General features: G+C 48.2%; 1 protein-coding gene across 1 annotated transcript in view; it reads left to right on the top strand.

Moving 5' to 3' along the window:
• The window catches only part of Tmem131 (Transmembrane protein 131), a 113,531-nt gene that overhangs the window by 51,861 nt on the left and 33,949 nt on the right, over positions 1-27,721 (top strand). The window contains exons 26-27 of the mRNA XM_077703345.1: positions 7,838-8,033; positions 17,259-17,639. Coding sequence (XP_077559471.1) covers positions 7,838-8,033; positions 17,259-17,639 — 577 coding nt within the window. The remainder of the gene's footprint in view (positions 1-7,837; positions 8,034-17,258; positions 17,640-27,721) is intronic.

Here is a 27,721-nt window from a genome sequence, read left to right on the forward strand (position 1 = left end):
GAAGTTTGAGAGGATACAGGGGTGGGACACTGCGCAGTGCGCTTTCCGCAAATACATCATGTTGTTGGCCCTCAAAAGAGTCTTTTGGGGAAAATAAATGTAGCCGAAAGGCAAACTTTCTTGGCCTACGGGGATAAACCCATAGACGCCTTTTTCCTTCAAGCCGTGCATGGTGCGGCTATCTCCATCGGACATCACGGTTGTGTACCGCAGCCCATTCTTGGAGAGCGAGCGCTTGAACATTATCAGGGCTGCCTCTACCTCCATGCGTCCTGCACCACAGTCAATGTTTCGCTGACACTCATGGTCTGCCAGCCAATCTTCATAGCCCTCATCTGAAGCTTTGGGTCCGATGGCGCAACCTAAGCAAAAGTTACAGAGGACTACATGATCAATCACCAAGCCGGTGTACACTTCAATGATGCAGCCCACTCCAATGTGTGACAACCGTCCCCTTGTCATCCATGTGCCATCAAACATCACATATATGTTGTTTGGCGGCTGACCAAGGTCCGAGTACAAGTCCTTGATGGCACGCACACTATCAGCTTCAGAGGCTGCTGCAGTGTCCTCGCAAACCTGAACCACTTTCCTCAAGTGCGCTTGGAATGTCTTGTGGTGCAGGCCTCTGTGGGACAAGTTCATACCAGCACAAAAATCTGACAGAGCAGTCACCCCCTTCCCGATGCTTTGAATACTTTTCTAAGCCCTCATATTCACTTCAAAATGAGTGATATTGCCAGATCCTTCGGTCCTTGGCGAGGAAAAACGTTCCACACGGTGTTCACAAACCGAGCACGTCACCTCGAGCTTCACGGCGAGGCCGTACTGCCGGTCAGGCTTCCTCAAATCCGGCGCCGCCAGCCCGCACTTGCCGCACCTGACGTGCGCAAAAAGGTCCTTCAGCATTGCAAAATCCACTAAGACAAAATCTGTGCCGGATTCTTCCTCTGAGTGCGCCAAATCCACTTCAAGGTGGTCGAATTTCCGCTGCGTTGCTGACTTGGTCTCCATTCCGCGCTTGACCTCGTCCGCGTGTTCCGTACGCGCGGCGATCTCCTCCGCCGTGTAATACCTCGTGTCAAGCCGGCAGGACGTGCTTGGACCAGGTATGGATTCGGGAGGTGGTTGGTCAGGCGATGGGGCAGGCGAGGCAATACGAGGCGGCGAACGATTCTCATCCGGCGGAGTCGAGCGGCCCGAAGTCGCACCACGCGACCTTGGGATAGGCGGACGACGCTTTCGCTTCCCGTGCGCATGACGGGTCGTCGTCTTCAAACGTACGTCTCCTGGCATCATTCACGAAAGCACGCGATGGAAGAATTAGAAGAAACTGTAAAAAAAAACTGCTCTAAGCGAGCGCTGCGCCAGAAGAGCGGACTCCGTCAGACGCGCGTAGCAGACGCCATGATGGCGACCGCCATGACAGCAGTCGCGCCGACCAATTGGAGGGGTCGTATGGCGAACTCAAACCGCGCGCGCCCGCTCTAGCCAATCGGCGGCCGAGAAGGTGCCTTCGGAAAACTGGCAAGGGCGGTCGTTCTACTCAAGCGACGCCATTTTGAGATAACGCAAAATGCGCACAAAGAAACAAGCTTCAAAACAAGACCAAGATGGCGGCGATCGGTCGGCTGCCTCGCCCGCGGGGCGCGCGGGAATTTGAAGCAACTTTTGCCCAATTCGGGGCATTTCGTGGCCCTCGAGGCGTTTCAAAACATGATTTTAGAGTATTTCCCGATGGAATTTCGCGTTGATATTTTGAAGGCAGGTGCTTGAAGGTACAATAATTCCAAAAATTGGATTTTCTCAAAATCGATATTTTGGCCATTTTTGACCATTCTAAGACCCGCGTCCCCCCTTAACTCTTTCGTTACGGCGGAAAAACGGCCGATTTTAAGTGCTTCAACAAAACATTTTTTTTCTCTTGAGCTACTGAACACACGTAGCCTTGCTATGCATGAAATTGTAGCTTATAGATTGCTCTTCCAAACACAAAGCAGCAGTTTTGTTAAAGGTACAATAACTTACAGTTTATTTGTCAAGTAATCAGAAAAAAGCCCCCAAGAAAAATATACGAAAAACACAAATCGGCACTTTTACCGGGACTAAAAATTATTTCAAGTATTTTAAGATATACAAATTGTTCCTACGTTCCTTGGCTATGATTCAATATATAACTCAACAGTGTACACCAAGTTTTGGCTTTTTCAGGGCCCGTCAACCTAGCGCAACTGACGGCTGTGCCACGCCGCGAGGGCACTCAAGGGCGAGTGAGTCTCTGTAAAACGTGCATCCAAGTACCGTACTTACCCGATTCTAACGCGCACTTTTTTTCCGGAAAAATAGGTCGAAAAATCGCATGCATCGGATACGAAACCGAAACCGAAACAGCGGAAATTTCGTCCCACCCATCGCCATCGCCATGTCAAGACGGCACCAAAGCTTTTAGCAACGATTTTTCCGACGCAGGAAGCATAGGCGCCTAGGCTTTTCGATCGGCGTTCACACAAATCGTCAAATCGTTCCACTTGCGCGCTTGATAACAGCAATGGCAGCAGCGGCTCTCACGCGTTCAAAACGACAGGTCGGCTGAAGCGTGCGCCTCTGAAAGAAGCTCGCGGGATGGGCGTGTGAGGTGTGGGCCACGATCCCATCGACCATGGTTGAACGTTCGTTCAGAAGTGTGGCATCGCGAACGTGCTTGGCGGCACCGAGGACGAGATGTTGTGGTCAGTGGAGAGCTACGAGGAGTGAGATGAGTGAGATTACTTCGGGAAATAAATCACCCGTTTCTCTCGCATTCGATTTTCTTGCTCACACAGTTCCGTTCGCGTTACAATCGGAGGTGCAAGTTTTTTAGTTTTTTTGTCAGGAAAATCGGGTGCGCGTTAGAATCGGGTAATTACAGTATACTCTTTTGTGTCCTCGCACAAAATTCTTATCAGTTCGGTGGTAAAAAACAAGAAAAAAAAATCGAGCGCTCTCGACAAGCGTCGCACCTGAACCCTGCAGCGCTAATCTGACACGAGCGCCAGGTTATCTTGAAGGTGATAGCGCGATATAGCGCTGTGCATTTGGCAAAATATCCCGGCCGTACGTTCTCGAGACCCTAAACACAAAATCAAAACCGCAGTCGTCAGATAAGAAGCACGTTTTGTTTATAAATACAGCGCGGAGTCACAACGAAATTACCTGCCAGCGCTTGTTGAAGTGCGAGGCACCTGAACCGGAGCTTCGTCGTCCTAACTGAAATCTGAAGATCCCACATCATTGCTTGACCCCTCACTGCTGCTGAAATCAGAAAAATCGACAGCAGGAGCTGCCGAAGTGCTTGCTACAGCAGTCCGACTGTGCAGAGCGCGGCGTGAACCCGACGCCATTTTTCCTCCTCCTCCCCTCCCCCTTCGGTTCAAATTTCTCTTGCTACGCCGCCACCACACGAGACACATAAACAAACGAAACCGAAATTGAAAGAGAAGTTGCCAAAGAACACACCAGATGGGGATAGTTGTCTGTGGAGCGCGGGTTTCAGATTTTGCGGGAGATTTAAAATCATCGGACGCCGGCTTCCGATTGCCTATGGCGCCGTCGTGAAAGAGTTAAGGAATTCATTCCCTGCAATGCAAGCCCCTTAGTGTAAGCCCCTTCTGTTCATATGTTTCAAATCTCCACTATACTTCATGTCACTTTCATGCATTGTGGACTGGAAATCTCTGCTATTGTTCAACGTTTTTTGTGCACTTCTGGTAGCATCACGAGTATTGTATTTACATCATGTGTGCGCCATCGACGCTGACACTCTTAATTTGTTAGCATTGCCTGCAGCACGTTTACATGCTATCTTACTCACTTTTGAACCACCGCATTAAAGCTGTAATGTTGGCCCATACTCGGATACGTTCCTGAACCGGGGGCATTTTGGGCAAGGAAATCATTGACCAGGATGCTTGTGTAGCAGCACACTGCAGTGATATATAGGATTTATTTTTTCCCCTCGAAATGAGCCAGATCCAGAACCCGAAACTGAGCCTTATAAAACTGCACTGACAAGAAAAACTCTGCAACTTTCCCCTAAAAAAGGGGTGTCAAGAAAATAGTTGAGATAACGCCCTGAAAACATGTACGGAGATTGTAGTTTGTATCAAAAATGAGCCAGATTCTGTGGTTTCACGGATCGAAATGAGCCAAATTCATGGGAGTTTGCTTTTTGTTTGACTGTTTAGACTGTTTTGTGGGTGTTGCTGTAATTTCTGTTCTCTCTCTCTCTCTCTCTCTTTCTCTCTCTCTCTCTCTCTCTCTCTCTCTCTCTCTCTCTCTCTCTCTCTCTCTCTCTCTCTCTCTCTCTCTCTCTCTCTCTCTCTCTCTCTCTCTCTCTCTCTCTCTCTCTCTCTCTCTCTCTTTCTCTCTCTCTAAGCGCGATATCGATCTAAGGAACCTCCATTACGCACGCCCGAGTGTCAGTAAGCAGATCTCGGCGCATAACAGAAACGCGCGAGCTGCGCAATAAATCTCGCCAGCAGCTTTTAGCCAGCCAAACTCAGAAAACGGGCCATGTGGTTAAACTATTGCACTTGAATCTCGGCCTATATTACCCCCATGCGCATTTCTCCTGTTTGGATATAGGTGCCGCTAGCGTACGCTTTCGCGTAAAGCTGACGGCAAAAAAAAAAAAAAAACCGATACCCTTGCTTGCTTTTGAATTTATTGCACGTTAATGTAGCATGAACGGAATGAAAAATGGCGGGAAGGGGGGGGGGGGTTCCTTGGCACTTAACGGAACTCAGCAGGGTTCCCTGGGACCAACATGCTCGAGAACCCCTGTCCTAGGGAAAAATTTGAAGAGCTGCTAATGGTGCCAAGAGGGCTCACCTGCTCTCCTGGTCTAATTCTAGGGTTCTTGAAGACCTTTTGCATATTTTTAGTGACTTTTCCACCAAAACTCAACCACACTATGCCTGCTAGTCAATTTAAATAGTTTTCATTCATAAGAATGCTGCATCAACTTAAGTGTTTCTATTCAATATGAGCCAAATTATAAGTCATCACCCCGATTATTGCTCAAATTCACGGCATATTTTTTCATTACTTGTGGACATAAACGTCCCCTAGCTGACATGTAAAATATATAATATAATAGCTTTGATGGCGTTGCATTTAGGTCCAATAACAAACTTCCACTCGTATCTCAAATTCGCGTTAGGTGGATCTGGCTCATTTCGAAAAAAAAAAAAAAACGCCTAATATGTACTCTAGTTAAACCTCGATGTGAAGTCGTACTTGGGGGCGGAAATTTTGTTAAATCGAGAATTTCGTAAAATCGAGGTTTCTATTTTACAGTTCATTTAACCAGTTATTGAGGTTTCAAAACCTTGCCCATCGCACACAAACAACTGCTATGTAGTTACCTCTCCACTTAAAGCGAAATTTGTTCTAAAACTGGCCAAGAAAATTGTGTGAATTAAGAGTGTCAACACTTAGGCAATGGAATTAGGATTGCCGACGGTAGTTCATGTGTTGTTGTAAAACTGGTGCTTTTTCCGCAATGCCTCATTAAATGTGATAGCAGACTAGGTTTCCACTTTTTATTTCTTTTCATTTCGGTCAACACTAAACGTCGCTGTTAGTCAATTGAACCCACGTCTATGCCCCAAGAACTTTACCCCGGCGGGGTGCTGGTTCGAAGTTACGCCTCTTTTAGTCCGTTCAGTGGTAGGCTTAGGCGTGGCGTTGAGGGGTGCGGCGGGCCAACAGCGGTAGGGTGCTATAAAACTTCCAAAAGACTTTTTTCATGTACAAAAACTCAGCAGTATGGGCGCGTGATGCAACCACGACACTAGAGATAGCCATGATTGCGAGTCGAGCTGAGTACACCCGGACCGACTGTGTGTAGCAGCGCTTACGTACTCCGCTAAAGCGGAAAGCTTACATTAAATATCTTCTGGCCAAATTCGATTACTTTTATGCCCACTGAGCTCTAAAGAAACTGATTTCTCCGCATCGCAGCTGTCTAATGAACACGGGTGAAACGCAGATGACCACGTTCGAAGAGAGCATCTTATTGCCACCAGCACTCAATGTTTAAGCTGTAGTGAAGAAGTCCGTAAGCAGTGCTTGGCGTTTCTTGACCTCGTATGCTGACAGCGCTAACAAGGTTTGCTCTTAAACATTCGCGTGCGCCTGCGTGCCTCCGCAGAACGTCGATGGCATTCGTCACTTCGGTGGCCGTCAGTCTACCGTCGGTTTCACCGACACTTCCTCAGGCTCTTGTTCGCAACACTTTTCTTTCCCTTGGAGTGCTCATGCTGCTTACAAGACTTACCTAATGATGCACGAACAAAGTATTAATGTGGTTGTCAGCGAGCACACCATAGAGCAGAAGCACCGTGAGGAAGGAGGCCTAGAAAAGAAGCTTGAAGTAGGCTTCGGCAGCCTAAGCATAAAGGGTGCTGGCATAGGCAACGATGGAGACGTCAAAATGGTGGCTGCACTATTCAACTGTCTATGACCAGCGCTAGCGGTTTGAGCAGCTTCTTTCATTGCTTTTAATTGTTGTAAACCGCAGATTTCACCGCATTTCTTTCATTTTAGCCGTTTAAGAGTTAATGCGTGTACTGAATATTTTCAATGTAGGCTCTGAGAGGCAAAATAAAACATCCCTCGACAGGAATTTCGTCTTCCTTTCTTGTCGTGACTTCGTTAAATCGGAAGCGCCGCACGAAATTACTTCGTAATTTCGAGATAAAAATACATGCATTTTGCAAAATTTTGATAGAAAACTTTAAAAAATTCGTTATATCGCGAATTTCGTTAAATCGAGATTCGTTATGTCGAGGTTCAACTGTGTATTCACTGGCAAGGCGCACATGTAGGCAACCATGTGAGTGCGCCGTCACTGGTTACGTCGGGCTCCGCCGGCTGGCGGTAGTTGTCCGTGCCAAGCACATGCATAACTGTGTTGGGCGAATGCGTGTTCCTTACTCTACCTCACCAAACGATAAGTAATGCCTCGAGTACAATGTGAGTGCGATTAATAACACCTCTGTTGACAGCATCGTTTAGAATCGGTTTGAAAGAGAGCAGACAACGCACGCTGGTGTTTTTTTTTTTTTTTTTTTTTTTTTTCCTGGCGTGCGGGCGCAGTAGCACAAGCCGCGCAATGTCCGTGGCGCATCGGCCATGTCTGTGGCCGTTTCCAGTGTTGCCGAGCGAAGAAATTAACAGCTAAACTTCTCAATGAATACAACCTATACATCCTGTGTCAGAATTGGGAGCCACTTATACAAACGACACTCTGGAAGCAGGGATAACAACAATGGTACAAGCAAACACACAACAATCTGCGCATCATAAACCCACAAATGTTTCGGAATTCCAGGTATGTTATGAACGCCTTTGGGCCAAATACAAACTCCGAGCTGGTGTTGTTGAGAATAGGTCCAACTGTATCCCCACACCTAAAAAATCCTGGGCCATCTCCACTGACATGAAACCCGAGGAGAGGTAAAGCATGCAGTGTATAAGTGTATTCTTGATGCCTTGACATTTTTGCCAACGGAGGTGAAACTGTTGGGGGGTAGAGGTGCACAGCTTTGCTGTAAAAGTCTGGTGTCATTGAAGCATGAAGCGCTCCAGTGCGAGGCGTAAGCGAGTGTCCCGGTGTTTTTGTAGTATGCTTTACCGTACCATGACTACATGAGACGACGCTTACGACAACGACATGAGATGCTGACAGCCCCAGCCCCTAAGGGGCTTTGCCCCTAAATATTGGGGGGCGTTGTATCACGCACAGCATGGGTGTGCCCCTCACAAATGGTGCTGCCCACTGCGTCTGGTGCAGGTACGAGGGGTGGCCGCCTTGTGAACCCCAACTTCACGGTGCGCCGAGGGTTCACGGCCCGCAACACTGGCCAACTGCCAGTGTTTGTCCAGGGCTTCTACATTAGCGGCAAGCGCTGCCAAGGGTACGGCTTCAGGGTCCTGGACTGCCTTGGCTTCGAGCTGAAGCCCAACGGCACCCGCCGCATCGACATTGCGTGAGTGATGGCTTTCGCTGCTCAGGGTTGTGTAGAGGCCGCCTGCACAGGCCGACAAAGTTGAAATGGAAATTTCAAGTTCACCAAAACAGGCCTTATTAAGGAATGAACTCTGCTCTGTTTATTCTCTCCGTGATCGCCTTTCACTTTAAGTCTTTCGTTAGGATGCCATAGGCCATCGAACACGGGGTTCCGATGATTTCAAACCTCCCACGGAAACTCAAAACGGCGCCTTGTGGACAACTACCACCATATGGCATATTTATTGCAACTCCTTTTTCAGTTTCAGTTTCGTTCGTTTACATTTCGCGTGCGGAGGTCCCGGTGTGAGCGAAATTTGAACCCAAGGTAGCTGCGAGTTGGGCAAGACTGGCGTCCACTTCTTGCCGCGCTCCGCAAAGGCTGGCTACCGCCGCAGGGACTTTGGCAGCTGCTGCTTCTGATTTTTGTGATTATAGCAACTGTGGTGACTGCAGCAGTGATGTGGGATCTTCAGATTTTAGTTCCCGTGAAGCAGATATCTGAGTACAATAAGGACACACCCCCTTTTCGCCCCTGGATCCTGTACACCACCAGCCGAAAAGGATAGAGAATACAAGGACTTGCAAGATCTGTTACAGCAAACAAAGGCACAAAGCAAAATGAACAGCTTCTGCTCTGGCTGCAATGTTTACGTTTATTTTCTGCATTCGCGTGACTGCTTCGCTGAATGGCACAGCCGTCAAGGCCACTAGATTAACGGGCCTTCAAAAAATCCAGAACGCGGTACACAGAATTGATGTATACAGTAGATGACCAATTTTTCGGACCTGGAGGGGAACGGAAAATATTCCGAATAAAAGAGCAGTCTGAAAAATCCTTGTTGTTACTCCTATGGGACAACTGGCGGTTCCTCGGAAAAATCCGAAATATCCAGCAAGTCCGAATTTTCGGAGTTCGAAAAAAAAAAAAAACTGTCGGCTACTGTATATTGGATGATAGCGCAGGAACATAGGAACAACTTGTATATTTCAGATTTCCTAAAATAATTTTCTGGCTTAGTGCAGTTGTCAATGCCTATGGTGTTTATACTTTGTGCTTTTTTTTTGTTTATTTGGCAACTAAACTCTGAATAATTGTACCTCTCACAAAACTGCTGTTATGTATTTGAAAGAGCAAACTATAGACGGTATTTGTTGAAAAGTTTAGCGGTCAATTTTTTTGCTTGGCAACACTGGAAACTGCCAAAGACACGGCCGATGCGCCATGGACACGGCGCAGCCTGGGCCACTGCGGCCACACGCCAAAGAAAAAAAGACACCGGCGTGCATCATCCGCTCTGTTCAAATCCGATTCTAAACTGTGGCGCCAACAGAGATGTTATTAATCGCACTCACAGTGAACTCGACGCAATACTTTGTGTTTGGCGAAGAGTTCGTAACGTGAAACACAGTCATGTGTTTCACAGTCGTGCTTAGCACGGACAAGTGCCGCCATCCCGCGGAGCTCGACGTAACGAGTGACGGTGCACTCACGCGGTTGCATGGAGGAGAAGAGGGGTGCCTGATCTGCGAGCCGTGCGCACAACTGCCGCCTAGCAACAGACGCTTGGCCACAAATATGGCGGCGCACACTTGGTTGCCTGCATGCATTCCATGCCATTGAATACCAAGGATAAGCTACAGTGGCATGTATAACAATGCTAAATGGGTTCAGTTGCTCAAGAGAAAAGAAAATTTTTGTATAAACGCTTAAAAATGGTAATTTTTCCACCATAATGGAAGAGTTGAGCGGTGTTCACACGAGGGAGCCTTCCAGCAGAGAAATCCGAGAGCGATTGTGGCCGGCCGGCCGGCTCCTTTGCTCAGACGGAGGATATGACTGTCGGACGGCTATCAGTGTTTGCAGTTGGCAATCTTCACCGAGGAGCAGAGCTGCCCTAGCACTGGCGATTCCGCATCAGCGGCAGTTTCCGTTAAAGCTGCTACATACTGCTCCTGTCCACCGACCAAAAAGTGCCTGTGGACATCATGCAGGGGATGCTAATGCTAATACAGTGTAGTCCGCTTATAACGTATGTCGCGGGAGCCGCAAAAATCCACACTATAAGTGGTACTGCACTATAAACAAAACGTGCAAATCCAATCTTATCGCAGTCTGCCTTTGAATTATTTTTTTTTATCACTCAAACCAACGCCGCCTGTATTAACATTGCCTGACGCGTCGCGCGCTTTTCAATGGGAAGGGTAGGGACGCTTAGTTCAGGCACTGATCCGCTATGTGGCGCGTGCCGGCGGACATCTCGCCTTGCGTCACTGTTCGCGAGTCGCGAACGCTGCACCCACTTCTACGACGTGTGTCTGTCAGCTTGCCTGTTGGGCTTCAAGGGCCGTTTCGCTTACATCTTAGCCGCGACGGGGCGCTAGTTCTGTGGCGCACTGGGGATCTCGTCCAGCGTGTCGCTCGCTTCATACTTGCTGCATTTTTCCAAAGATAAAGACAGGCGGACTGAAATAGTGTAAGAACATACTGATTGTCAGGTAGACGTATAGCTAACAGAAAAACGATATTTTCGGATGGGGCAGCCATTATTTTACTGGTATTTTTCTTTCTGGAGTATTTAGAGAAGAAAAAATTGCGTGCACGTTTTTTGTTCAGGCGCTAACTTCTACGATTACTTTCCAATAATATCATGTGCTTGTAAACTTCAGAAAATTATAGGAAACAAAAGGATAAGCAGCTGGGATCCCGCCACGCTGTCCGGGCGCTTCTACAGTACAGTCCTCAATTTTAGAAGTACGTACCGATGCGGAGTGCGAACAGCGGGGTCAAAACAATATTTAAATGCGGAGGGGATAGAGGTGGGATGCCCCACTCAGAAAATTTCAGGGCCTGTGATCCGAGTAGATAAGTGCGCACCACCTTCACCACCTTCACGGACGGGGGAGCGGCCCTGGCGCCCCCACAGGGCAGGCTGCAGGCAGCCTGCGGCAGCGCAAGGGATTTTGCTTCGTGACAAAGGAAGTTTTATCAGTGACAGACCAAGACAGACAGGCATGGTGAAAAACAAGAAGGCGTAGGAAGGCGTCTCGGGAACGCTAAAAAAACTTTCCACTATTTTGCATAGTTTCCGAGATGCGGCGCCGGCTGGCGGACATGAAAGCACGCTGGAAGGCTACAGAGCGGGGAAGGGTAGGAGAGAGCAACATTCGCTCACGCGTTAGGCAATGTTTATACAGGCGGCGTTGCTCAAACGAAGGCCTCTTAAAAACAGCAATGCTGTCTTTATTTCGCCCCCCTCCCCCCTTTTTTTTTCTTCCCACATTGGACACTACCTGCAGTATTTACAAGCGGCTGCATGGTTTCTATGTGTTTGTGTTTTGAGGGAGCGCGTCTATGTTTCTTAGCATTAGCATCTCTCTCTCTCTCTCTCTCTCTCTCTCTCTCTCTCTCTCCCCCCCCCCCCCTACCCCATAGTCAGTTTCCGTTGGCCTTGCCAAAGGGCACAATGTATAGGGGAGCTCGCTATCTCCAGATGGTCAGAAAGGAAAAGGGCGGTTCCTGATCTTCACAAGAGCTTACGTACTGCGCCAGGAGGGAGGGGGAGGAAAAGGGGAGGGGCTCACTATTTTCCGAGGTGCGTCAACCAAGGGCAGCTGTGGTTATCAACAGAATACGGCAAACAGATCACGTGAACTAAAAGATGCCTTATTTCCTTTTTATGTCGAATTGAGAGAAGAGCAGGGAGCGCACACTGTGAGGGATGGCTGGTTCCATCTTATTCTTCTTTCTCATGACCCTAAAACAATGCCCCATCTGTGCCGGCCGATCAGGGGACCCGTAAAAAAAAACACATATAAATGGTATTGTGCTTTGCGCAACTGCATTATAAGTGGTGAGCTTATGCATTGATGTCTACGGGAGGCCTACCGATGGCCAGGAAAACCCACGTTATATCCAGTTCCGCACTATAAGCAACCGCTTATAGTGCGTTGTAAATGGTCTACACTGTAATTTCTGCCTCAGGTTAAGAAGGATGCTCAATGCGCGAAGAAGTTGGCAGGGAGACGTGCGCTCGGAGCAACTGGCTTCGCCTAGAGGTGCTAGGTTTAGCTATGGGGCGGATATTTGGTTGCTGCTTTCGTACACAAGGCAGATGACATTTTTATTGCAGTTTGCCCTCACATTATTACCTCCTTTCTCGTATGTGCAGCTTTTTTTGCACCTTTAATCGCATTTAGGTGAGCGGTAACAAGGTGTCACTGGAGCCACCTGCACCACTTCACTGCTTGCACCACACACCGTGCGGGTGGTATCTGCGGCTCCCCCAGTGCACCTGTCGTGTGCGCCGTGCATTTTGCATCTAGTGTAATAAAAAGCAATAAAAGTGAAGTGCCTAGAACCGCTCTAGGGCTTGAGTTGCTGCGAGTTGCCGAACGAGCTAACGAAAGCCCGCCGCCTCCACCGCCAAGGATCAGATCGTAGCTGAAAAGCAAAAGGCTCCGATCTGCGATCGGAGCCACAAGCCGGTGAGAAACCTTTACGTAGGGGTCACGTGACGCGCACTTCTAGGAGCAATACAACGGATTTCGCCGTTGTGTGAATACCCCTTTAAAGGGACACTGAAGTGATATGTAAACATTGCGGGATTACTAGCGCAAATTGTAGTCCGGAGTCCCCAGGCCATGTTTCGACCACTCTAGGCGCGTTTACGCGATTTTATTTAGTAGAAAAACTAATTCGAAAATGCTGTCCTCCTCTCTTTACGCTCGCCCATTTTCTGTGGCGTTTTCGTGTGACGTCAGGAGGGGATGAGCTGGCAATTGGCTGCGCCACGGCTGCGCTACTGCACGGCTCCCCGGCCGACAGAGTCAGTCAGCCCAGCGTTTCGTCCGCCGGCCGCCGGCGGGTCGTCGCAATCAAGGAGGTTAAAAAAAAATTGCTTGGTCGCAATTCGTTCGCTTAGTTGAAACGGAGCCAGGACACGTTTGTGAATGGAAGAATGTGCCTTTCTTTACTTGGTTTGTTTGTACACTGTATCTAGCTCCAAGTCAAGGTCGCTTCACACAAGCGCTGCACAAGCGCACATGCGACGCTTCGCTGTCTGGTACGCCAGTAGGAAAATATAAGGCCTCTTGAAGGCGGGAGAAGAGTCAGCGAAGTCAATATAGGTACTAAGGAAATAAAATCAACTGATATTTTTACCGTACAGCGTAAAACTAGGGTGCGGAAGCACTTTTTTGCGCTGGGCGAACAAACACAGCGGTCAGCAGCACGACTACGCATCTGCGAACGCTTTTCCGTCTACGAAATGCAATTGCTAGACGTGAGCTACTGCGGAAACTCGGGCAACGCTTACTGCACGATCGCAGTACAACAAATAGTCACCTAAGCTGCTTGAAATGCCAAAACTAAATAAAAGTGTAAACCGGTTGTACAATATATACCCTATATTAGCAAGGCCTTCGCGTCCCGCTCCGTGGCGTGGTCTGGGGCGCTAGGTATGTCACCGCAGATGTTTTGCAAGTCACGAGTTCGAATCCCCGCGGGTACGTGCTTTTTTTTTTTTTTTTTTTTTTTTTTTGTAAGTTAACTTTTTTGTTTTCCGCCGGTGTTTTCTATATTGAGTTCACCTTTTTTTGGGCCGCAACGTTCATGGCTACACGAACTAGTTCACAAAACGCGCGCAGGCTGGCACTGGTGCACTAGCGAGTTCTCGTTGGCGTGCTGTTGCCATAAGCACCGACTGCTTGCAGGCAGTGGGCACAGGCCAGAATGAACAGACCCTTGGCCTGGTGCGAACACGCTTTTTACGATACAGGCATGAGGGAGGCAAGCTCCAAATATGGGGGAAAAGCGCATGACATTTGGGCGTCTGCGGGTACGCGGAGGGCGTTCATGCACTGCGTAGGTTTCGGCTACTGAATGCTACGACTACAAGCCGTCCTGGGAGGCTTATCTTGTGCACTTTACAGCCGACAACATGGCAGAAGCGTTGTACGATGATTACTGAGATATTGAGAATGCCCATCCAACAACGCCATTGGTTATGTTTTACAGAACCGAAACCGAAATCGAAACTTGTGTGATTGCTAACCTTGGGCATCGTCCAATCACGGCGCCCCTCCTCCCAACGTCACAGCCTTAGTTGGTGTGGCCGCCGCAAACCGCGCATGGTAGTTTTTCTTCTTTCGCGCTTTGTAAAATAATTACCGATTTGTCAACCGGATAAACGATGAGAAGTGTGCTAATTTGACCCAGTCTACGCATTGCAAGCAAAAACGGGAGCTTGACAAATTCACTTCAGTGTCCCTTTAAGGGGACGTGCTCCTCCAAACAACTTTTTTTTTAATAATGAAGTTAGGAGGCTGAAATTTTCACAGCTTGTAGAGATTGAGCTTCTCTGGTCATATATGTAATCAGATTTTGAATAGCTGCTCCGGATAAAATGTTACGCAGCATGACTTTCAGAAAAATGGCTTTTTTGTGCACACTTTTTTTTATAGTAAAAATTTTTTCTGAAACTTTTAAAATAGCCTAGGTGGTTCCTTATGAACTGCAGAGTGCACAAATCTACCTGAAAAAGCCTCATCATCATTTTCCTCACCACGAAAAAAAAATGACTGGTAGTGTGCCTTTTTTTGTTCTGTATATTTTTGTTTTATGACAGTCAGAAATATCTAAGGACACAAATTGCATAATGAACAAGATTTGTGCACTCTACGTGTTATAATGAACATCTGTGCAAAATTTCATCCTGATACGACAACTTTAAGTGGGAAAATAAGTGTGCACAAACTCAGAAAACGGACAAAAACAACAAGCTGAGAAAAACGCAATTGAAAGTTTATTTCTTTGGCAGATTCAGAAATTCTTGCCCGAACAACATGAAATTTGGTGGGGATACAGTCTGAAATGTCCACATTGAGGTACTAAAAGTAGAATGCTCCTGCTGCATAAGTTGCACCCTCACGGTTTTTTCTGGGGTAGTCCTTGGTATGGGACCGTTTCACCAGGCTGCGGCAATGGGGCTAGCCTTAGCAGTCAGCTTGGCACACATCTGCCTGATCCTCCACTGGTCACTTGCATTGCTTAGTCTGACCAGTTCTTCTGAAGGGAAGATTCCCAGTTCTTGGAGAACTTGCTCAAAGCTAGTGTGGCCCCTGTTGAACCACAACCCTGCGAGGGCAGTGGCAGTCTCCACTACAGTGAACTGCAGGTTGTACAATAGCGTCCTGTGCCAGATGCGCAGTGCTGCTTCCGTCTCCATGGCATGGGATGAGCAGTCATTTTTTTCACACACAAGAGGCATGAAAGGCTTGCCACACTTCCTCCTCTTGCTCATCAAGCTTTTGGTGGCGGCTGCAAGTACAAGTAGTTTGACAGCACCTCAAAATCCAGGCAGAGACCAGTGTCAAGAGAAATGGCAGTGCCAACACTGTTGTGGCTTGTGTCTTTGCTTCTGCCAAGTACCATCAAAAATCACACTGAGGTCAGTCTGACCAGCTTGCAACGCAGTTACTTGCCTTGCTTCAGCAAGGTTGTCAGAGACGCCTTTTGTGGCCGCAACATGAACTTTCTTGGCAGTGTTGTAGAACGTCTTTTGATGCTGTGGTTTTGGTAGACCAAGAATGGCACAAATCCTGCACAGCTGATCGTGTCCGATGCCAACCACGCGTGCAGCGAGTACCGCTTTCACATTGACGGCGAAACTATCACGGGGACTTCCCCTGCAGAGTTCCGGTTTGCGGCCTCCGCGACCGACGGCGGCAGCGCGCTGCTACGAGTAAACAGAAGAAATCACTCCCGCAGCCACTCCCGCAGGGCACTTCTCGTTTTTGCACTTCAGTTCCAGTACCGATGCGAGGCCCTTCCGCTTGTTCGCAACCTCAACTACGACGAGTTCGCACTTCCCGCACGTCGCGCACACGGTGCCACTCAAGGTCAGTCAGAGCACCGACTTCACAGATAACTGCACCGCTCCCGAGGCTGGCTGTCTCCTCACCTTGTTAGGCTGCCGACTTCTTCTCCGATGCGCTTATAAAGCCGATATCTTCGCTGATAAAATCAGCCCCACCTGGTAGAGCCGCGCTTGCAACGCTTGAAGGCCCGGCGCCGTTAGGCCTCACGGTGCCGGTCGTGCCGGCATTGGCCGTGGTCGTCACAATGCTGCGCCGCTTGCGCTTTCCTTTGTACCGGCATGAAGTACGCTGCTTCCGGCGACAAAAGTCACGCTTCTCCTCACCGTTCACGATTAAAAACACACGATAAGGAAATAGAAAAGATAGCGCGAAATAGCGAACGGAACGACGCGGGCGATGGCGGCTCACAAGCGGCAAGAGCCAATGGCGGCCCCGCATTCGCGTCACGTGATTTAAATGCCCAGTGGGAGCTCGCAAAACAAGCGGGAAGAAACATTTTTTTTATTTTTTTTAGGCGGAGATACGAAGCTGGCGAGCGGCTCAGTCGAGAGAAGGAGGCTTGATCTACCTCTCTCAAGTGACCAAAATGGCGGCGAACCACGCTGCCGTGCGGAATAAATTCTCAAACCTGGCCGAAATTTGGCTTGATTGCGCGATTTCTTGGGTCACCGCGAGTCATTCAGACACATTTTTCACTAAGTTCTCGTTCGTATTTCGTTTTCATTTTTTTACCCATGGAAGAAGGAGAGTCAAAGATGCTAATGCAAGGGAAAACAAAAAATCGGTATATTTCGAAAAAATCGCGTTTTTTCGACCCGCGTGTCCCCTTAAGGCTGCCCTAGTTGTTGGGATCACAGCATGGCAGCTTCTTATCTCAGCAGTTTCTGGTGCCATTCAGTGGAAGGAGCACTGTTCATCACCTAGAGGCTTGTTGGGCAGTGTTTGTGCATACGTAAGTGGTATTCTCCACCAGAACAGGAGGTTTTCATCCCAATTGCTGCTTAGAAACTCTATTTTGCTCTTCTCTTGCCTTTGGGGCGTATGTTTATTAGAGGGTAAAAAAGCCGGAATTTCTTTAGAAAAAAAAAGCTAGAACTGAACTGAAAATTAGTTTCATCTAGGGCTCTCTATTCATCTTTTAGCATTTGATTCAAAGTGACGTACTCATGTTTCAATCTAGCTGGCTACCTTTGCTGCAGCTTGCATTGATGTTGGTTTTTTTTTCTCTAATGGGAGTCATTCAGCAAGACCCTGCTTTCATGGACTTGTTACAGATGCTTGGACGACTGCTTCTTTTGTAACAACTGCCCTCCCCCTTTTTCAGGTTCACGCCGGACTTCATGCTGTCCGTGGTGGAGCACGCCCTGGAGCTGGAGACGAGCCTGGGTACCGACCGTGTGGCGTACAAGATGTTGGCAACGGTGCCGCGCAAATACCTGGGGGCGTGCCAGGCGGCGCTGCCTCGTCCTCGCTGGGAGCCCCTGATGCAGTGCTGCGCGCTGAGTGCGGCGCTGTTCATGCTGCTTTGCGCAATGGCATACGCCTACCTGGAGCGCGACCGCATCCTGCACACCAGCTTCTACCCGTTCACCACCTTCACGGACGGGGGGGCGGCCCTGGCGCCCCCGCAGGGCAGGCTGCAGGCCTTCGACCTCCGCTCGCTCGCGGCACCCTCGCTGGTGACATCCGACGCCCAGGCTACCAGGTGTGGGACTCATAAGGCTAGCAGCGTGTGCTTTGAAAAGAAACCACTGTGTGCGGATGAGCTGAAGCCCGCAGCCAGCTGTTCTTACACACTGCGCAGGGAGTGCATACTGCGAGTATTTTGAATGTGACACAAGCCGTTTCCGTAATTTTTAGGACTTAAAGGAGCCATGAAGAGAAAACACAAGTTTGTGTTATTCGAAAGATTTCGTGTTTTATAGTGCCCCCAGCGCTTGTCCGAATGCAAACGATGCTTTATTCACTGAGAAAGTAATTAATATAAGTTAAAATTTTGCTTTTCCCGCTAAATCATGCGTTTTCCTGGTCTGCAATGACATCACAGGGCCTTGCTTACCGTTAGTGAACCTAGATGGCGCCACCACACCGCGGCAAGCTGTTTCCTGCCCTTGGTTTGTTTGTGAACGTATTTGTACCTGGCTTGTTTTGTTCATGGAGACAAACGTTTCGTGAAACACGGTGCTCGCTCGACAAGTACGGTCACGTAAGACATCGTCGGTTGCGTCAATCGGCCAGTGTCGTCTGAAACAACCCCAAAGACCGGCAGTCCTGTGCAGCTAAACCAAGCATAGTGCACGCAGTACCAACAGCAGCATACGCATCGTTACTTCTGTGTTTGCGTGTGCTTTCATAACTTCCACTGTTTGTCCCACCATTTTTAGGGCTTTCAAAAGAATGTGCCCTAAATTTAAGTGCAAATAGCTCGTTCGGCAAGCTTATAAGCTCTGCCTAATTTGCGTTTGCTTTGCCGCCCTCCGCCAATCGCAGGGCTGTCTGGTATGACATCATAGGTTCTGTTGGGGAAATGAGTAGGGATGGGCGAATATTCGGTATTGTCGAATATTCGATCGAATAGCTCTCTATTCGTTATTCGCTTCGATCCGAATGCAGGTATTTGATATTTTCGAATTATTCGATGCTCCCGAATAGGCAGCTAAAAGCCAAGCTTTTCGGTCAAGCTTTCCGAGAGTTACCCCAGGCTTGGCTCAAGACCCACCAACGCGGACATTTCTATTATCAGTGCCGGCACTGCCGAGTTGCTGCCTTGCCTAGAGGTTCGACGAAGATCTCGGCCGCCAGCACACTTTAGGTTAAAAAAAAAAAGGCGGCACTGAAACAACACCGCTCCGAACATAGCGGCACCAAGCCAGCAGACTTGTACAGGCCGCCATTTTGAATAGGCATGCCGCCATTTTGAATAAGCTCGCTCAGCGCGGCAGTACGCCGCACTAAGCGAGCCTATTCAAAATGGCGGCCAGCCACTTGCGCTTTGCTTGGCTACGGCCGAGGATACTAGTGGCTACAATACTTCTTTTTTTAGTGGAGCTTCTAGGCGGCGCTTAACTCTGCGAGTTTCTAGGCGGCGCTTAAACTTGTGAATGAGTAGCCGGCGGAGACTGCTGCACCTAGAGCAGTGGTTCTCAGCCATGGATGTGTCGGGGACCCCTTGTGGACTGGTAAAAGTGATGGGGGACCCCTTGCAAAAAAAAAAAAAAACTGCGTTTTTGCAGGAACGTCCTGCGTTTTGCAGGGAGGGGGGGGGGGGGGGGGGGGGGGTACGTAGGTAAATTAACACAACTGGAGCGTGAAACAGGTGGCGTGTCAACTTCGTCGGCACCATGGAGCTATAGAGCGAGTACTTCACCGCACAAAACGCATTGCGGTTTGCCGCCGATATTGACAAAGCCAAACTTCAGATAACTTTCTTTGCAGCCACGTAACTTGGACATGGCTACGCGACTCAGACGAACACGTAGCTTCGCGACCTAGGCCAACCGGGTGAGACTGCACGGCACAGCCACTGATGCCAGGCGAAAATGGCGATATGATAATGCGGCTGCGGGGCACTAAGACACGTGGTTCGGGAAGGTGTGGGGAAGAGGGAAAGGAGGTGATCGAGACGACCTTGTGCGGATTGCGGATTGCTGCGGCAGTTCCGGGAGCAGGTCCCGGAACTCCAAATGAGTCACGGCCGGACTAAACTCCAAAAAATGTAAACAAAAAAAAGCGGGTGAGGGTTTTGCGGATCCTACAAATGTCTTCGCGGACCCCCATTTGAGAACCACGGACCTAGAGCATGTGGCGCAACAGGCATTTCATGAAAACTTGTGAATACAGCAAAGGAAAGCTGTGTGTAAGATTTTGCAATAAATGTTCAACTGGTAATAGTTTTACACAATGCTGTGCCTACGTGAGTTCTAATTATTAGAAAAAATTGTGTCCATTAGTCAGGTCACAAGTTGCTCATTTGTCTTTGTGATTTACAATGTGCACTATTCGAACTATTCGATTAGAAATTATTCGACCAAATCACTATTCGCTTCGAATTCGCTTCGAACCTCAAAATCTATATTTGCCCATCCCTAGAAATGAGCTATACTCGGTTACAACTCAAGAACGGCACCACCTCGTGTAGTGTATCACTCCACCAAAGCGCCGGACCCGTGACGTCAGTGCGCGCGCGTTTTGAAAGGGGTTTGCTATGAATGCGTGATATCGTCTGCCTTGTCTCACGCAGTTTGTTTGTCGTCACTGGAGTCGTTTATAAGCATATTAAGTCCAAAAAAAATCACGGGAACGGCTCACGCCATGTTCAAAATATTCCCAGTAACGCCCCACTTGCGCCGCGCGGAGAAACATCCGGCTACGGTGATAAGGCACAGCGGCAACTTCCGGTGCCGTTCTTAAGTTGTCACCGAGTATAGTGGGTCGCATGGCCATTCCCTTTTTCCCTAATTATACAGCTTATTTGAGCGAAGTTTACATTAAAAGTGGTGTCAGTATGATTCTAACGAGGCAATCTTTTGAATGAACCAAATTTGCTTTCTCTTCATGGCTCCTTTAATCTGCTTTTAAATTTATGCAGCAACAACAAACCATGTGAGAAAAAGCGGGCACTTTCGCACATTAGCACAATCTCCATTGTCATCCGGGTCCATCACTTCAGCAGAGGGATACATTGCATGAGCTATTCGAGTTCTTAAAGGGACACTGAAGTGATTTGTTAACATTGCAGGATTACTAGTACAAATTGTAGTCTGGAGTCTTTAGGCCGTGTTTCCACCACACTCACTGCATTTACGCGACTTTATTCAGTATAAAAAAATCGATTCGAAAATGCTGTCCTCCTCTCTGCGTCCTCCTTTCCGATATCCTAGGACGTTTCGTATGACATCAAGACAAGATGACTTGGCTTGACTGCACTACTGCTCGTTTGCCAACCCTCCGACAGAATTGGTCGGGCCAGCGTTTCGTCGGTCGGCAGGTCGTCACGATTCGTTCGCTCAGCTCCAACTAAGCCACGGCACGTTTTTGGCAGGAAGAATGTGCCTTTAGTTTGTTAGTTTGTAGACTATATCAAGCTCTAAGCCCAAGTCGCTCCACACAGGCACACGTGCTACGCTTCGCTGAATGGTAAGCTAGTAGAAAAATCTAAGGTCATTTGAAGGCGGGAGAAGAGTTAGCGAAGTTAATATAGGTACCAAGGAATTAAAATTAACTGAAACTTTTATCGTGAAATGTAAAATCAGGGTGCGCCAAGCACTTTTTGCACTGGGTGAACTAGCACAGCGGTCAGCACCACGACCACACATCTGCGAACCCTTTTCCGGCTAAGAAATGCAGTCGCTAGACATGGAGATATTTTGGGAATTGGGGGGACGCTTACTGCACGAGCGCGATACAAGAAATAGTCATCTAAGCTGCTTGATATGCTAAAAGTAAATCAAAATATAAACTGGTTTTTGTTACATACCTTATACTTCCGCCCTTGGCATTGCTGGCTTATGGCCAAGTGATGTGGAGAACTAGGTACAGTGTAGACCGCTTATAACGTGTCGCGGGAGCCACAAAAATCCGCACTATAAACTGTACCGCACTATAACCATAACGAGCGCGAATCCGACCACATCGCAACCTACCTCTCAAGTCATCCTATATTTATCATCATTCAAATCAGCTGCTGCTGCTGGGTCTTGCACATTGCAAGCATGGTCTTACAAACGGCGAGCGCGGCTTTAACTTCTGTTGTGTTTGTGTTTTGAAGGATCATGGCTGCGTTTGTAGTGTCTATGGACAGTTGCCGCAGGATTTCTTTTTTACCCCACCTTGTGCTCACAATGCCAAAGGCGGCTGCTTATCAGCGCAGCGTACTGGTGATGGCAATGTTCAGCTTCGCGTGGCTCGCTTGTTCGGAAAGGGAAAGAGTGGTGGCTGATCTGCACAACGTTCTGAAGCGTGAACCGCATGGAGCGATTTCTTCCCGTGAAAACGTTCAGTGCAAGCCGCAGGCGATGTGACACTGGCCCGTATACAACTAGCATAATGTGCGGCGCGGTAAGTGGCGGCAACATGGCTTCGGCCCAGGCCGTTAGGTGGTGCAGGCAGCTCCAGCGACCGCTTCTTGCTACAAGCTGAAATGCCGCACGAGGTGCAAGCGAGGATGCTCATGCAAGGAAAGAGCTGATAATCTGGGTGAAAAGAGGAATATAAACTGCCATCCATGTTGCTCGGAAAAGCGCCCATCAAAAAATACTGCGGTGGTAGGCCTAAACATCGCGCGGCCAGCCGGCTGCTCGGACCGCTTCGGATCTCCCACCACTAGGTGAGCGTCCCCATTGGTGCAAGTCGTCAGGCTCCTCCCACTGCCACGTGAAGAAGGCACCGTTAGTGCGGTATTGTCGAGACGAGCGTGAAAAAAAACGCACGCGCAACGTCGACTTGCACGAATCGTGTGCGAAAACGGGCCATGCGGTTCACTCTTAATAAAAACAACTTGCCGCGTGCGGACGGGGACGGAAGTCACTATCTTCCGAGGTGCATCAGGCAAGGACAGTTGTGGTTATCGTGTACACGTGGACTAAAGGGTGCCTAGTCTTTTCTTGTGTGTCGAAGTTAGAGGAGAGCAAGGGGTGCGCGCTGCATCAGATGGCCGATTTCATCCTTTTTTTTTCCCCCTCTACCCTAAAACGATCCCCCAGCTGCGCCCGTCGATCAGCAGACCCACCAGACAACCGCACTATAAACGGTATTGTGCTTCGGCCAACCACATTTTAAGGGGGGACGCGGGTCTTAGAATGGTCCAAAATCGCGAAAATACGCATTTTGGGAAAAACACATTTTTGAAGTCTTTATACCTTCAAGCACCTACTCTAAAAGTTTCACCGCTGAATTTGATCGGGAATAATCTCAAAAACGACTTTGAAAACGCAGCGGGAGCCGCAAAACGCCGAAAACCGGGCCAAAAAAGCTTGAACTTCGCGCGCGCGCCACACTCGAAGCAGACTGCCGGCGGCGGCCATCTTGGGCTCGCTTTGTAGCTGATTTCTTTGTGCGTATTTTGCGCCATCTCAAAATGGCGTCGCATGGGGAGAACGAGCGTTACCGCCGATTTACTGAAGGTCGTTTCGGAGCCGCTGATTGGCAGGAGCACGCGCGCTCGAGTCGAGCCCCCCGTTCCACGTCTCTGATTGGCCGGCGCCGTTGAGCCGCCATTTTTTTTTTTTGTTTTGTTTTTGCAGGCGCGTGTTCGCTTCCGCAGTATTTTCAATTCGGGTGCGTTTTCTCTGCCGTTAGTGACTGCAATTCTGTCACGTCTTTATGTCTCGTGCCGCAATGCCTGGAGACCTTTACCTCAAGGAACTACGCGCTGCAAGCGTACGAAAACACGATGGAAGACGCCGTAGACGGCGGTGCCGAGATCGCCTGTCACGTACGAACCTGGTCCGAGAAGCGCCGCGTGGAAACGTCCAGATTTAGTTAGCTGTTGTGCTTTGGTTATATTTGTGGGAAAAAAAAAAGTCCGCAGCACAATATGTTTGTGCTTTTCTGTAGTTTGCATCGACGTTGAAGGAAGTGCAAAGAAGGAACTACCGTACGTGAAGGTTCAGCAAAAAGTGCAGTTTTCCAGCGCTGTTTACAAAAGTTTTTCATTACTTGCATAGAGCCTTCCTGGTTATTTTTGGGGTACGGTCGCATACTTTGTTTGTTTTTTTTTTTCTTAGGAACAGAGTGACATGGCGATTTTTATATTGGGCCATGCTGTAGCAAGAGTTAGAAACTAGATTTTCCTTTCTTAGTTTGCAACGTCATGCTCTGCCTTACTGAGTGTTTCACTATCAGGCTTTTGACCTAGGATGATAAGACTGGTATCATTTAATTTGCAATAAATAGATCTAGCAGGTGATGCTGTTTGTATCACTCTGGTATCCATCGCCAAATCGAAGTCCACCTGCAGCTCTACAGTTTATTTTGTGAGGTCACGCTCTTCCTTGCGTGGTGTTTCCTTATCTTACTCTTTAGCCAGGATAACAAGACTGGTATAATTTAATTTGTTTTGAATTGGTCTAGCAGCTGATGCTATTTGTATCACTGAAGCATTGGTCACCAAAGTGCATTTCACCTACAGCCTTGCTGTAGGTTTGAGATGCATAGCAGGACAATCTCTAGTTCTGGGTGGCTGCTGTGCTTTAGTCTCATTGGTAGCACAAAAATAACAGCAGCACATGGTATTTGTGCCTTTCTGTATTCTGTAAAGACACTGAAAGAAAAGGTGAATGAGGATATACAGTTTCTGAAGTGTAACAGTAGAAAATTTAATTTTCCTTCGCAATTTGTACAGTATTCGTGCGAATTTATGTCAATCTTTCCAGAGGTATTTTTGTGTTACAGTCACATAGTTGGTATGCTTTTCTTCGTGAAGAATAGAGCTACAAAATGATGCTATTTATATTGTTGTAGCTATGCTGTAGCAAAAGTTACCGTGATCTAAAACTTCAAATGCATTTTTCTCAGTTGCTTTTTTTGCAAGACCAAGCTCTGCCTTACGGGGGTTTTTGTAATGTTGCTCTTAGGCTAGGATGACAAGACTGGTACCATTGTATTCGTACTGAATTGATCTAGGGGGTGATGCTATTTTTATTGCTCTGTCATTGTTTACCTATTTGCAAAAATTAATAAACATGAGGCAATTTTATTCGAATTGTTGATATCAAATGTTCACCTCTTTCATGCTTTACAAAAGTCTTCGAAATGAATAAAAATAGCATAGCCCCCCAGAGTAGACCTTTGGCATTAAGTCCGTATAAATCATCATTGAGTTTGCTAAAGCGAAATTGCTCTAAACCCCCGTAAGAAATGCCTCAAAAAATAAATTTCAAAGTGTTGTATTTCTTGAACAAATGCACCTATGTTAAAACTAATTACATATTTGAAATCAGTGTAAAAAACTGTTTAAGACTGCCAATTTTCATCTAGCTGGCACTAATAATAAAAAAAATTGTCTAAAGACCCACCTCCCCCCTTAAGTGATATGCTTATGCATTGAGTTCAATGGGAGGTGAGCCAGTGGTCACAAAAACCCGCGCTATATTCGGTCCCACACTATATAAGCGGTTACATTGTAGTGCGGTCTACAGTCACGTTATAGTGTGGGCAAATGGATGGGTAATGTTAAATGATAAAATGGTAATACAATAGTGCACTTTTTTTTTTTTTGAAGTTGATTTATTTGTTTTTGGGGAATGTTCTCTATACTGAACTTATCATTTTTGCATTGGAATGTTTATTCGCAGAACGCGTGCAGACTGACACTGACGCACTGGCGAGTTCTCGTTGGCGTGGTATAAGCACCGACTGTTTGCGGGCACAGTCCTGATTCAGCCGACCCTTGGCCTTGTGCGAACACACCTCTTGCGATACAGGCACTAACGAGCCAGGCAAACTCCAAAGATTGGGGAAAAGCGCATCGCATTTGAGCGTCGGCGGTGACGCAGAGGGCATTCATCGAATGCGTATGCCTTGGCTAGTGATTGTTACGATTCCAAGATGCTAGTAGGCTTAGCTGGTGAACTTTGCAGCCAACAACATGTCAGAAGCGCGGTATGCCAATTCCAGTGGAATCTCGATGATACGATTCTGGGTTATAGTAATTTCGGGATGATACGAATTTCTGAGAAGTCCTGGCGAAATTGCATTGTTTGCAATGGGCAGAATTTCGGCTGTTACGAATGGACCTGCGTGGCCAAGCTGGTAATGCGAACGAACGGCGAGGCACCTGACTGCCGAGCAAGCAAGTGGCAGCGACGTACTGGCTTCCTCTCTCCTCTTTGTCCAGGAACGGCTGAGCTGTTGTTTTCTGCTCGCGAAAACGTGCTGCACGTGCCACAGGCACGGTGACGCCACCGCAGAGCCACCCAAACCATATCTGTAAAATTCACTCTACTCGCACGCTATGCATAGTGCTCCCAGCGCGCTCGCCTCCCGAGCATGTTGCCGCCGGCCGGCAACATGGTGGTGGTGGCGACAACATGGTGCTCAAGGCACAGACGAAATTGCTTTTGCGCTAAAGGAGCTGACAATGTGGGTAAAAACGGTACTATAAAACGTCATCTGCGCCACTAGTGAAAGCGCCCATGAAATATCTGCGGGAGTGGTAAGCCTTAAATATCTCCGGCAAAGCCACCCGGCTGTCTCAAGCGTTTCAAAACTGCCGCCATAAGGCATGCGCTCCCCCATTGGTGCGAGTCGTCAGGCTACTCCCACTGCCGCGTGCGTCGTGCGTCATCTGCTGACCGAGGCAGAAGCTGTCAAGCTGCTGGCGGCACAAAATCGTTGACGCAGGCTTGAAAAGATCGCACGCGTAACATCGACGCGCACGAATCGCGTGCAAAAATGCTTCATGTGGTTCACGCCTTGACTGTTGCGGCGTGTAGTCGGCTTGGGCACCGCGAGGGAGGAGACGAGTACGAAGTTGTACACGCTCCAGAAAGGACCGCTCGGCGACATGGAGGTTAAAAGGAAAAAATAGAAAAAAAATCATGGATATCTTCACGCATACCGTAATTACCCGATTCTAACGCGCACTTTTTTTTCCGGAAAAATAGGTCGAAAAATCGCATGCGCGTTAGAATCGGATACGAAACCGAAACTGCCGAAACAACGGAAATTTCGTCCCGCCCATCACCATCGCCATCTCAAGCAGGCGCCAAAGCTTTTAGCAACGATTTTTCATACGCAGGAAGCATAAGTATAATGCCTAGAATATTCTAGGCACTATAGCATAGGCGCCTAGGCTTTCCTATCGGCGTTCACACAAATCGTCAAATCGTTCCACTTGCGCGCTTGATAACAGCAATGGCGGCAGCGGCTCTGACGCGTTCAAAACATGGAGGAAGAGTTCAAAACGAGCGGTCGGCTGAAGCGTGCGCCTCTGGAGAAGCTCGCAGGATGGGCGTGCGAGGCATGGGCCACGATCCCATCGATCATGGTTGAACGTTCTTTATGAAGTGTGGCATCGCGAACGCACTTGACGGCACCAAGAACGACATGTTGTGGTCAGCGGAGAGCGACGAGGAGTGAGATGAGTGAGATTATTTCGAGAAATAAATCGCCCGTTCCTCTCGCATTCGTTTTTCTTGCTCACAAAGTTCCGTGCGCGTTACAATCGAAGGTGCAAATTTTTTCGCCAGGAAAATCGGGTGCGCGTTAGAATCGGGGGCACGTTAGAATCGGGTAATTACGGTAAGTAAGAAAAGAAATAAACGAAAACTTTTTTTGGTGCTCAATTTTTTTATCTGTGTTGGTTCATACGAATTTTAGATGGTACGAGTATTTTTCGCGGACCTGCGAGATTCGTATCATCAAGATTCTACTGCACTGATATATTGAGAATGCCCATCCAACGATAACATCGGATTCCAAGCGTGTTGTTTCACAGAAGCGAAACCTATGCTGGTTTTGTAATCTTGAACATCGTCCAGTGACGTAGCACCTTGTACTGAAGTCACTGCTGTTGGTGCGGCTTCCGCAAATCGCGCATGGTAGTTTTTCTCCTTTCAGGCTTTTTAAAATAAATACTGCCTCATCGCCCGGATAAACGGAGAAAAGTGTTTATTTGAGCCAGCCTACGCAGTGCAAGCAAAAACAGGAGCTTAACAAATTCACTTCAGTGTTTCTTTAACTTGTACCCAAGTGTAGTGAATTGTCAGCTTTTCACTGGGTGTGACTTTATGACATTTGTGGGTGAACCCTGGTTTCAGCCTTGTAGGTGATGCTCATCACGGCGTA

The sequence above is a fragment of the Haemaphysalis longicornis genome, unplaced genomic scaffold, assembly GCF_048455015.1.
Source record: "Haemaphysalis longicornis isolate Haplotype H1 unplaced genomic scaffold, Haemaphysalis longicornis Haplotype H1 scaffold_3, whole genome shotgun sequence".
NCBI classification, from domain to species: Eukaryota; Metazoa; Arthropoda; class Arachnida; order Ixodida; family Ixodidae; genus Haemaphysalis; species Haemaphysalis longicornis.